Here is a 13,199-nt window from a genome sequence, read left to right as displayed (position 1 = left end):
AACCAGAAACCGCAGCATTTGCGCAAAACTGAAAGCGCAAATCACCACATTTAACCATAGCAAGGTGACTGGGAATATGGTAAAATATAAACAGTGTAGTTATTCCTTTAGTAAGGCAATCAAACAGGCAGAATGTCAGTACAGAGACAAAGTGGAGTCGCAATTCAACGGCTCAGACGCGAGACGTATGTTCCAAGGTTTACAGACAATCACGGATTACAAAGGGAAAACCAGCCACGTTGCGGATACAGATGTCTTGCTCCCAGACAAGCTAAACACCTTCTTCATCCGCTTTGAGGATAACACAGTGCCACCAAGTTCTTCAGCGTACACATCAATGACTATCTGAAATGGTCCACCCACACAGACAGTGTGGGGAAGAAGGTGCAACAGCGCCTCTTCAACTTCAGGAGGCTTAAGGTATTTGGCTAGGCCCCTAAGACACTCACAAAAATTTGCAGATGCACAATTTTGAACATCCTGTCAGGCTGTATGACCGCCTGGTATGGCAACTGCAACACACGCAACCGCAGGGCTCTCCAGAGGATGGCGCTGTCTGCCCAACGCATCACCGGGGGCACACTGCCTGCCCTCCAGAACACCTACAACACCCGATGCCACAGTAAGGCAAAAAAGATCATCAAGGACATCAACCACCTGAGCCATGACCTGTTCACCCCTCTACCATCCAGAAGGTGAGGTCAGTACAGGTGCATCAAAGCTGGGACCGAGAGACTGAAAAACAGCTTCTATCTCAAGACCATTAGACTGTTAAATAGCCATCACTAGCCGGCTACCACCCAGTTACTCAACCCTGCACCTTAGAGGCTGCTGCTCTATGTACATAGACATGGAATCACTGGTCACTTTAATAATGTTTATATACTGCTTTACTCATTTCATATGTATATACTGTATTCTATTCTACTCTATTTTAGCCAATGCCACTCCGACATTGCTCGTCCTAATATTTATATATTTCTTAATTCCATTCTTTCACTTGTAGATTTGTGTGAATTGTTGTGAATTGTTAGATATTACTGCACTGTTGGAGTTAGAAACACAAGCATTTCGCTACACCCGCCATCGCTAAATATGTGTATGTGACCAATAAAATTTTATTTGATCAAATGTTATTTTATTTGATACTGTGAACATGGAGATAGACCTCTGCACTTGTCTAGTAGGGCACACAGGAGCTCCATGCAAGCACCAGGCTGCTGTGGTCCAGATATACAAATACCTACAAACACTGGAGATGAGGGCTGAGTTGCTGAAGATACAGGAGGTAAAATAGTGGCTATTGTATTTTTGTTTATGGTTAGACAATCATTTTCATGTGAATATTTGATGTACCAAAGCAGAGTGCTGAAGTTGATTAAATACTGTATTTCTTACAGCAGCAATACCTCTGGATTTTCTGCAGCCACTGAGACAGCCACTGAGACAGCCACTGAGACAGCCACTGAGACAGCCACTGAGACAGCCACTGAGACAGCCAAGTCAGTCAGTAGATGCTGAATGAGCAAAACAGACACATGGATTTGCTTTCATTGCTCTGTATTGCTGTATAACATTTAGCTACCTTGCGAGTTATTTGCCGACCTGTGCCTGTTTGGCGACGCTTTTCTCACGTCGGAGTGTATATCCGTGGGCGCTTCTGATAAGGAATGTTGTTTGCGTGGCCTAGCGGTGCCCAAGAAATAATAAAATCCAATTGTTAGATGCTACCACCCCCCTCCGAATCAAAACCAAACATGGATGTCAATGTTTGCGCTCGCACCCACGCTTCATTCTTCTTGATACTTCTGTACCTGTTTCCTCCAGCATCTCCACAAGGTCCTTTGCTGTTGTTCTGGGATTGATTTGCACTTTTCGCACCAAAGTACGTTCATCTCTAGGAGACAAAACGCAAAACGGAGGTACACCTCCAATTGACTCAAATGATGTCAATTAGCCTATCAGAAGCTTCTAAAGCCATGACATAATTTTCAGGAATTTTCCAAGCTGTTTAAAGCCACAGTCAACTTAGTGTATGTAAACTTTTGACCCACTGGAATTGTGATACAGTGAATTATAAGTGAAATAATCTGTCTGTAAACAATTGTTGGAAAAATGACTTGTGTCATGCACAATGTCCTAAACAACTTGCCAAAACTATAGTTTGTTAACAGGAAATTTGTGGAGTGGTTGAAAAACAAGTTTTAATGACTCCGACCTAAGTGTATGTAAACGTATGACTTCAACTGTAGGTTGTGCATTAAAACAGAATGTACCAGTATCCATTTGATAATCAGGCCATTTATGTTATATACAGTATAGGTTAACATGGCATGTAAAGCATATGAAACAGATGGACAAGCCATTTGTTATGTTTTATTTTGTTCGAGATTAAAACATCTGTTAGTCAGTGGCTAAAAGAGGAAAGTGAAGTTTTGCTGCTTTGAGAGAGTGTGTTGTATGAAGTGCTTCACTGTTTGACACTCACACACTGTCTCCATGTATGGGTAAAACAAATGTGTTGGCCAGAGAACAGTGGTCTGGTTTACCTCATGCTTGTGTGTAAGCCAATTTAATTCACGCACAGACACACACATACAAACAAACAGTAGCCCATTCATACAGAAAGCCACTGTGTCAGTTTAAGAGCAGTGCTGTGTTTTCATGAAGCTCAAATAAACAAGGACATGTGAATCAAGACGTGAAGAGGAAGAGAAAAATGACAGGACACAAAGAAGAAGTGAGAGTGAATGCTATAGAAACAGGGGAAGAACATATAGAGAAAGGTTTGCTCCGTCCATAGCAGAGGTCATGATGAAAGGATCATTTATTTCCTGTTTTATGTGTTGTAGAGTTCCCCTTCATTCATCCCTTCCTCTCGTTACTCACCCTGATGTTTGCCCTGGCACCACAGGGACGACAGCAGCGGGCATCGCCGTGGGAAACGTCTGTGCACCCTGCCCTAACGACCAGTGCCAATATGAATATACAGTTGCACAATATCCAGGGCAGGCAGGAGATACAGGAGTGATATACCACACAGCATCAGAGCTAAATGAAGGGTACAGAACACAACCAAATTCAGTCATATCACTGTTTCAACACTTGAATTTAATGACAACACAGGAGACAAATTGGACTAAAACAAAGCATTTACAAAAGCCAGAGTCATCTCTTTTACACTAGGTTGATTACACTGTACATGTGAAACACATGCACACTTTAGGGAAATAACCAAACTGAAACATATTGTGTGTGTGAAATAGTACAGCCTTGGAACCATGTACAATAACATTTACATTGCCTTCCAGGGAATGGAACTTTGTCGAGAATTTCAATAAGCATTTCTCTACGGCTGGCCATGCTTTCCTCCTGGCTACCCCAACCCCGGTCAACAGCTCCGCACCCCCCGCAGCTACTTGCCCAAGCATCCCAGCTTCTCCTTCACCCAAATCCAGATATCAGATGTTCTGAAAGAGTTGCAAAACCTGGACCTGTACAAATCAGCTGGGCTAGACAATCTGGACCCTCTCTTTCTAAAATGATCTGCCGCCATTGTTGCAACCCCTATTACTAGTCTGTTCAACCTCTCTTTCGTATCGTCCGAGATTCCTAAAGATTGGAAAGCTGCCGCGGTCATCCCCCTCTTCAAATGGGGTGACACTCTAGACCAGGGGTGGGCATACTTTTTGACTCGCGGGCCACAATGGGTTCTAAAATTTGACAGAGGGGCCGGGCCAGGAGCATTTGGAGGGAGTGTTTGGGCCGGATATACTAAAGCATTAAATGTAGTGTGTGCAAACCTCATAGCACAGTAAGAACACTACAACCCAATTTATTAACTGTCTTTCAAATGTGAAAAATAGCCCTTATCAGTTAATAAATTTGTCTCAAGGAATATGCAAGATATGGCATTTACATACTATTTCGCAGATACCGGGATGAGGAAATGTAAATAGATTAAAATAACATACGCACTGTGATTTATCAAGATTGCGTCTGTTTTTAATAAGTTTCAATCGAAGGTGCAAAGTTAAAGAAATCAACATTTATTGAAAAATGGAATCACTTTCAACATTCAAAACATATTATTACACAACGAAATACTCAAGCTCAATAATATCTACTTGTGTTAAACTCCGCAAAATCATGGATGGATTGTCCTGACCGCGCGCTCTACAAACTCGCCACGGACGCCCTCGCCTTCACGCGCAAACAGTACACGTGTATCGTTGCCAAGCACACAGACATAGGCTGTATTAAATATCCTACCTGCAGCTGAAAATTTAAATTTAAATTAAGAGCGATGTGCGGCGTGTTAATAAAGCTACTGTACCGCTGCTGTGCGTAAATGCGCATTGCTCTTAATTAAAAGACGCACTTCCAAACTTTCCATATGCATTTTTTCATAACACAGCAGAAAAACTCACCATTTCAGTGGGAACAGTGTTGTTGGTCTCCCTTTTTTGCCAGTGCATCAAAGTCTGGAGTTAGTTTTGTTGTGGCAATTCTCAGGACAGATCTGAGGTGTTGGTCAGTTAACTTGGATCTGTGATGGGCTTTGTTGATTTTCATGACGCTAAACGTCTGCTCACACACGTAGGTCGAGCCAAACAACACCAGCATCTTCTGCGCCGTCCTCCGGAGGTTTGGAAACGCGGTCTCGTTAAGTGAAGCGTAAAAGTCATTCAGTTTAAGAGACTTGAACTTCTCCTTTGAGACGGAGTCAGACTGAAGATCGATCAGTTCCAATTGCAGCTCCTGCGGTGCTGATTCGGGGTCTTGTGACAGGGGACAGGACACCAGTTGAAGTGACTTGTCAATTTTTTCAAAATCACAGAACCGACGGCAAAATTCTCTGTGCAGATCGTCCAGTGATTTGCAGTATTTCTTCGCATTTCGGGCGGCCTCTTTCTGCACGGCTAGTGTGGGGAAATGTGCGAAAGATTTGTTTGACATTTGCCTGGAGAATAAAACCAGCTTGGATTTGAAGGCTCTCACATTTGTGTACATGTCGTGCGCAAACTGATCTTTCCCCTGTAGCTTCACGTTCAGCTCATTCATGTGTGAAAATATGTCCACAGCAAACGCAAAGTCACAAAGCCAGTTTGTGTCGCTCAGCTCGGGGAATTCTTCGGATTTCCCCATTAAATTAAAAAATGAGCGAATCTCGTCTTTGAGCTCCCAGACTCGTTGAAACACTTTCCCCAAACTTAACCAGCGGACGCGAGAGTGGTAAAGTAGGTCCTGGTGATCCGCATTAGTTTCTTCCAGGAACGTAATGAACTGACGATGATTAAGTCCCCTTGCTCGTATGAAGTTAACAAGTTTTACAACTGGATCCACGACGTGATTAAGCTGCAATACAGACTTACACAGAGACTCCTGATGAATGATGCAGTGAAGTAAAATAACATCCTGGTCAGGGTTTTCTTCTTTCACTTTATCCTGGATTCTTTTCAGCAGCCCGATGTTTTTTCCAGTTAAATTTGGCGATCCATCCGTGGTGACATTGGCAAGTTTACTCCAAGGTAGCTTCATTCTCTCGATGACAGCAGACACCTGTTCATATAAGTCCTCTCCTCGCGTTTTCCCTTTCAGTGATTCCATGCTCAAAAGCTCCTCCGTTATCTCAAAACTGTCGTTAATCCCTCGGATAAAAATTAGGAGCTGAGCAGTGTCTTTTATGTCGTTACTTTCATCCAGTGCTAGTGAATATAACTTAAAGGACTCCGCCTTTTTGTTTAACTCGCTGACTATATCTTCGTCAATCAGTTCCACGCGGCGAGTCACTGTCCTGCGTGCTAAACTGATTTTTTCAAACTTGGCTTTGCTCTCCGGACACAAGAGACCTGCTGTCTCTACCATGCACTCTTTCAAAAACTCGCCTTCGGAGAAAGGCTTGCTAGCCTTTGCTAATTTGAATGCCAGCAAATAACTTGCCTTGGTACTTGACTCTTGAATTGCAGTTTGTCGGTGAAAAAAGTTCTGTTGACTCTGTAAATTAGCTGCCAACCTCTGAGCAGTAGCCGCCCGTTCTTGTGTTGACTGCTTGCTAGCATAGTTTGCATGCTTCGTGGCAAAGTGACGGCTGATATTGTACTCTTTGAAAACCGCAACAGCTTCTTGGCATATCAGACATACAGCCGTTGATCGGACTTCAGTGAAGAAGTATTTTGTTGTCCACTCCTTATTAAACACTCGGCATTCGCTGTCCACTTTCCTTCTCTTTGGTCCGCTCATTTTCACAGAAGGGCTTAATGGTGACGTGAAACGAAGTGAAAATTAAAGTGAAATAAAGAGAAATACGCGCCACTCCAACAACGGTCAATGTGTTTTGAGTGCGCCATCTATTGGGGAAACGTGGGCATTGCAGGGAAAGGGGAAAAAAAGGAGGTTTTTACTATAATTTGGACAAGTTCGGCGGGCCGGATTAAAAAGCCTAACGGGCCGTATGTGGCCCGCGGGCCGTAGTTTGCCCATGTCTGCTCTAGACCCAAACTGTTACAGACCTATATCCATCCTGCCCTGCCTTTCCAAAGTCTTCGAAAGCCAAGTTAACAAACATTTCGGAATCCCACCGTACCTTCTCCGCTGTGCAATCCGGTTTCCAAGCTGGTCACGGGTGCACCTCAGCCATGCTCAAGGTACTAAACGATATCATAACCGCAATCGATTAAAAAAAACAGTACTGTGCAGCCGTCTTCATCGACCTGGCCAAGGCTTTCGACTCTGTCAATCACCGTATTCTTATCGGCAGACTCAACAACCTTGGTTTCTCAAATGACTGCCTCGCCTGATTCACCAACTACTTCTCAGATAGAGTTCAGTGTGTCAAATCGGAGGACCTGTTGTCCGGACCTCTGGCAGTCTCTATGGGGGTACCACAGGGTTCAATTCTCGGGCCGACTCTTTTCTCTGTATATATCAGTGATGTCGCTATTGCTGCGGGCGATTCCTTGATCCACCTCTACGCAGACGACACCATTCTGTATACATCTGGCCCTTCTTTGGACACTGTGTTAAAAAACCTCCAAACGAGCTTCAATGCCATACAACACTCCTTCCGTGGCCTCCAACTGCTCTTAAACGCTAGTAAAACTAAATGCATGCTCTTCAACCGATCGCTGCCAGCACCCGCCCAACTATCATCACTACTCTGGACGGTTTTGACTTAGAATATGTGGACAACTACAAATATCTAGGTGTCTGGCTAGACTGTAAACTCTCCTTCGAGACTCATATTAAGCATCTCTAATCCAAAATCTAATCTAGAATCGGCTTCCAATTTTGCAACAAAGCCTCCTTCACTCACGCTGCACAACAAACCCTCGTAAAACGGACTATTCTACCGATCCTCGACTTCGGCGATGTCATTTACAAAATAGCCTCCAATACTCTACTCAGCAAACTGGATGCAGTCTATCAGAGTGCCATCCGTTTTGTCACCAAAGCCCCATATACCAACCACCACTGCGACCTGTATGCTCTCGTTGGCTGGCCCTCGCTACATATTTGTCGCCAGGTCATCTATAAGTCTTTGCTAGGTAAAGATCCGCCTTATCTCAGCTCACTGGTCACCATAACAACACCCACCCGTAGCACGCGCTCCAGAAGGTATATTTCACTGGTCATCCCCAAAGCCAACACCTCTTTTGACCGCCTTTCCTTCCAGTTCTCTGCTGCCAGTGACTGGAACGAATTGCAAAAATCGCTTAAGTTGGAGACTTATATCTCCCTCACTAACTTTAAGCATCAGCTATCTGAGCAGCTCACCGATCGCTGCAGCTGTACACAGCCCATCTGTAAATACCCCATCTAAATACCTACCTCATCCCCATATTGTTTTTATTTACTTTTTTTGTTCTTTTGCACACCAGTATTTCTACTTGCACATCATCATCTGCACATCTATCATTCCAGTGTTAATTTGCTATATTGTAATTATTTCACCACTATGGCCTATTTATTGCCTTACCTATTTACTTCATTTGCATACACTGTATGTAGATTTTTCTATTGTTTTTGAATGTACTTTTGTTTATCCCATGTGTAACTCTGTGTTTTTGTTTTTTGTCACACTGCCTTGCATTATCTTGGCCAGGTCGCAGTTGTAAATGAGAACTTGTTCTCAACTGGCCTACCTGGTTAAATAAAGGTGAAATAAAATAAAAAATATATAAAAAAATGTGCTACCTCTATACAGTACACAAACATGTTAATAACACACTCTTTCCTTTCTTCTCTCACAACAATGCCACAGTCATAGGTATGACACAAAAGCATCCATGGGGTTCTTTTTGTGTCATTACCCTTCTCTGGCCCCTCATTAGAAACCACTGTCTTTTATTTATACTGGGGAGCACAACAGAGCACCCTAGTGTTTATGGATGCGATTGATGAGTAACCACCTCTAGTCTAACACACCAAATCTGTGTCAGCATTCACTTCCAATTAGAAGTACAAGTGTGTGTGTGTCATCCGTATACTTTGAATGGGACTAAAAATAGCCGTATAGGAGCTGGGACAGATTGGCTAAATTTACCAGCTCTTTGTCTCTTATAGCCAGAGAGCTGGGTGGGCGGGGTGTGTGGGGTATGATGACTCAGCAGCACATGACTCTACTCTGCGTGGATAAGGAGGAAGAAATGGCTGGGCCACAGGACTGGGAGCATGTAGGTGGGGCCACAATGGTTTAGCCAAGCCTCCAAAGGGTGTTTCTGGCTGCTCTAACCTGTGGAGTAAGGGGCTTTCTGTTTGTGTGTTTGTACACTGCCCTTGGTCAGTTTCCTGGTTATATGACCCTCTGCCAAATACATATTTTCATGGAAAGAAAGTAACAGAGGCAGCCTTGAATTCTGTAGCCTATTCATGAGCTTTACTGGGTTTTATTTTCAACATATAAAGATTGGCTAAAAACATATTAGAGCTTTTAGAGGACTGCATCTTAGGCACCATTGTTGATACTGTTTGTTACAACAACAAAAAAACGGAATATCTTCTTTGAGACAAGTCTCCTAGCAGTGAAAAGGAAAAATGTGGTAAAACTACAAAAACATTTACACCTCTCTATCTCTCTCAAAATAGATTAGGTCTCAAATTTGAAGTAATGTTCTATTGGTGGACACATCATCCCTTGCTGTGTACTGTACTATCTATTTCTGACTTTCGACCCACAGAAATCAAACGCCCTGCAAAAACATAACCTCTCTCTCTGTACTTGGGATTGCACCTGGACGACGTCACCACCACTGCACTCCATAGCTGACAGGCTGCGAGAGAGCTGCGTGCGAATGGTCGAATGCTTCCTCAAACACGCTGAAGATTCTCAGTGTAGCCTACCAGAAGGGCAGAGCATAATAAGTCAAAGCAAACTTTATCGGGACCCTTTTAAACGCTTTATAAAGGTAAGTCGACTCCCTAACATTTAAATAATTGTAACTCAATTGGAGGAAATCTTCAATATTTGACAAAATGACAGTAAAAGGACACGGTCGAACTGCACACTGACGTCACGATCGGGACGATTTACTTTCGATAAAAGTGCTGAAGCGCATTGTTTTTTTGTTTTTTTTTCTACAATCAAATCTTAGTGGTTTAACGTTTTTTTTGTGTTGATACTTTGTGGCACTACTTAGTACCTACAACATCTGCTGATTGCTGAAACTGAGCAATCGGACAAGTTTGTTTACTACAAAATCACTGAGGGAAAGTTTTAGGTAACCTATGTGCGCTTCAAAGCACAAAAACCGATACATCGAACCGGGTTAAAACGAAGCGGTTGGTGGGTAACAAACATTGTGCTCTCAGATAATGATTTCCTTTCTGTTCATGTTACGTAAGCCATGTTCTGTGGGAATTCATATACTTTCCTCGCCTGCTTTTGGTAGCCTCATTTTACGGTCTGTCAAATGTAGTTTTTGGTTGTTAGTACGCTAATTCAATGCGCATTACGGACTCTCAGTTTTTGTGAGAATTAAGTTGATAAAAGTGAATCATCAATCAACTTTTGGTCATCCTCGTCTAGTGTAGATGTCTTCATGGGTCCGGGTGGACCCGATATACCCGAGACCTGACCCTGGCACGATTGGATTGGGTGCTGAAGAATACTAACATGTCCCTCAGGTCTGGGTCGGGTCCTGTAGCATATTTTATTTTACGTTAATAAGTTGAATTTCTTCACTTATAAAGGCCTAGCCAACATATAAAACATATTCCTTAACCAGTAGAGCAACTTGGCTGATAAGAGGAAAAAATGAATTGTCACTCTAGTCCAGTTGGGTCTGGTCTAGACCCAGACCCGTCAGGGTACGGGTCTAGGTTGAGTTGTCCTCTGCTCCATTTGGGTTCGGGTCTCCATTTTTTAAAGATAAGTAAATATAGTCGGGTCTGATTGTCGTCCCGGTCCAAGTTTTTGGACACGTGAAGACCTGTAGTCTATTTTGTTTCCGTGGGCCTTGAGCTGTAATATGGTCCAAGGTATTCCGAACGGATTGTTATTTGTGTGGAAGGATCTGGCCCATTTCAGCTGCCACCAAAGTACATGATGTACACTATCATTTTTCTCTAGACTTTATGCCACAATGTTACTCTTCTATGTTACTGTGGTTACCACACACTCATGAGTCGCTAGTGTTTGCTAGTGCCCCTTGTAATCTAGGAATTCTGCACAACAAGCCCACAACCACAAGTTGTCATTTACAGTCGTTGGTGTCAATCACCACACAATACAGTGGGTCTATGCAACGTAGAAATAAAAAAATTGTAACCACTGGCCCAGACTTTTTTTCAACATTTGTCTGTGCTGCCTACTGAGAGGAAATGTATAGAAAGATGATAATACATTTTACCAACTGTATTTATCTAATTTTATTTGTCACGTGCGCTGAATACAACTAGTGTAGACTTTACTGTGAAATGCGTGCTTACGAGCCCTTTCCAATGATGCAAAGTTTACAAATAAAATAGTTACACGAAGAATTAAATAAAATACACAAGAATGGAGCTTCAGCGAGTACCAGTACCAGATCATTGTTTAGAGCAGGGGTGTCAGAGTCAAGGCCCGCGGGCCACATCCGGCCCGCGAGAAGGTTTTTTACGGCCCCTGGGATGATCTTGATTTATTATTAGAACCGGCCCGCAGACCGCAGCAAGCCGGCAGCCCGCAGATCTTTTACACGCACCAATACTACATTTCCCACAATGCAATGGTGACGCACCGAGCAGTAGGCTGCTTCATTTCAATATTTATTGGCACAGCAGTCGTCAGCATCACAGTAAAATTAACTTTCAGATACCCATCAAAAATGGCAAAACGGAAGGTGGACACTGAGAACCGGGGGTTTCAAACAAGGTGGGAGTCGGAGTATATGTTCACGGAGGTAGCTGGAAAACCTGTGTGTCTTCTGTGTGGAGAAAGTGTGGCGGTACTGAAAGAGTATAATCTGAGACGACATTATGAAACGAAACACGCGGACAAAAACAAGAATATGGACATGGAACAAAGGCTACAAAAGGCAGAGGAATTAAAACGAGGCCTCAAATCTCGACAGGCTCTGTTCAAAAAAGCCAAATCACAAGGCCAGGCTGCTGTCAAGGCCAGTTTTATTTTGGCAGAAGAGATCGCTAAATCAGCCCGGCCATTTACGGAGGGGGATTTCATCAAAAACTGCATGATTAAAGTTTGTGACGAAGTTTGCCCAGAAAAAAGGCAACTCTTTTTAAATGTGAGTCTGAGCAGAAACACCATTGCCGAGAGAGTAGACCAGTTGTCCATCAATCTAAAAGAGCAGCTTGTGAAAAAGGGAAAAGATTTCATTGCATATTCCTTGGCTGTGGATGAGAGCACCGACATTTCTGACATTGCCCAGTTGTCAATTTTCATCCGCGGAGTGGACTCCAGCCTAAGCGTGACAGAGGAGTTTTTGGCTTTACGTCCTATGCATGGCACAACTACGGGGCATGATTTGTATGAAGAGGTGTCAAGATGTGTAAATGAGATGGAGCTGCCTTGGGAAAAACTCGTGGGTTTGACAACCGACGGAGCACCTGCGATGTGTGGACACAAGAGCGGACTGGTGGCGAAGATACGGGAAAAGATGCAAGAGGAAAACGCGACAGGTGAGCTGACAGCTTATCATTGTATCATACACCAGGAAGCGTTGTGCGGTAAAGCCTTGAAAATGGAGCATGTAATGAGCATCATCACGCGCACAGTTAACTTTATCAGAGCCAAAGGTTTGAATCACCGCCAGTTCAAGGCATTTCTGACGGAGTTAGAAACGGAGCATGGTGATTTGCCTTATCACACAGAGGTGCGATGGCTAAGCCAGGGAAAGGTGCTTCAAAGATGTTTCGAGCTTCGTGAGGAGATTTGTCTGTTCTTGGACAGCAAAGGGAAAGACACAACACAACTCCGAGACGAAATGTTTCTGTGTGAAATGGCCATAAGAAAATATTGCTTTATTTATCTGATCATATTGGAATATATTTGTTAGGTTTTCAGTAGGTTCAATTAGGTTCACTAGACTATATGCGTCATTGAAAAAATTTTCAATGAACATTCGAACAGTCCGGCCCTCGGCTTGTAGCTAAATTTTTTATTTGGCCCTCCGTCCATTTGACTTTGACACCCCTGGTTTAGAGGTATGAGGTATTTGAGGTAGATATGTGCATAAAGGCAGAATAAAGTGTCTACGCATCAGGATAGATAATAGTGAGAGTTAAAAAAGAAAAGAGTAGCTGCAGCAAATGGTGAATGTGTTTTGGTGTGTCAATGTAGTAGGTATGTGCAGTATCAGGTAAGTTTGGACACTCAAGGGATTTCCTTTTTTTTTTTTTTTTTTTTTTTAACTATTTGCTACAGTGTAGAATAATAGTGAAGACATTAAAAATATGAAGTAACACATATGGAATCATATAGTAAGCAAAAAAGTGTAAAACAAATCAAGATATATTTTAGATTCTTCAAAGTAGCCATCCTTTGCCTTGACAGCTTTACATACTCTTGGCATTCTCTCAACCAGCTTTTATGAGGAAGTCACCTGGAATGCATTTCAATTAACAGGTGTGCCTTGTTAAGTTAACTTGTGGGATTTCTTTCCTTCTTAATGCGTTTGAGCCAATCAGTTGTGTTGTGACAAGGTAGGGTTGGTATACAGAAGATAGCCGTCCATATTAGTCCATATTATAGCAAGAAC

At 42.9% G+C, this 13,199-nt stretch overlaps 3 protein-coding genes across 3 annotated transcripts in view; 2 read left to right on the top strand and 1 right to left on the bottom strand.

Annotated features, from left to right (window-relative positions):
• Positions 1-4,434: 4,434 nt before the first annotated feature.
• On the bottom strand, positions 4,435-5,868 carry LOC139540682 (general transcription factor II-I repeat domain-containing protein 2A-like). Its single transcript, XM_071344541.1, has one exon. The coding sequence runs from the start codon at positions 5,866-5,868 to the stop codon at positions 4,435-4,437; it is 1,434 nt and encodes a 477-aa protein (XP_071200642.1).
• A 3,362-nt stretch (positions 5,869-9,230) lies between these two features.
• LOC139557373 (protein kinase C delta type-like) overlaps positions 9,231-13,199 on the top strand; it is a 48,876-nt gene continuing 44,907 nt past the window's right edge. Inside the window, exon 1 of the mRNA XM_071372107.1 lies at positions 9,231-9,407. The gene's annotated coding sequence lies outside the window, so the exon portion shown is untranslated. The remainder of the gene's footprint in view (positions 9,408-13,199) is intronic.
• Positions 11,102-13,189, top strand: LOC139557384 (general transcription factor II-I repeat domain-containing protein 2-like). The gene has a single exon (XM_071372129.1). It carries the CDS (start codon positions 11,208-11,210, stop codon positions 12,495-12,497), a length of 1,290 nt encoding a protein of 429 aa, XP_071228230.1. The 5' UTR covers positions 11,102-11,207; the 3' UTR covers positions 12,498-13,189.

The sequence above is a fragment of the Salvelinus alpinus genome, chromosome 2 (assembly GCF_045679555.1).
Source record: "Salvelinus alpinus chromosome 2, SLU_Salpinus.1, whole genome shotgun sequence".
Taxonomy (NCBI): domain Eukaryota; kingdom Metazoa; phylum Chordata; class Actinopteri; order Salmoniformes; family Salmonidae; genus Salvelinus; species Salvelinus alpinus.
The sequence above is the reverse complement of the archived record's forward strand: the minus strand, read 5'-3'. Positions and strand labels throughout refer to the sequence as shown.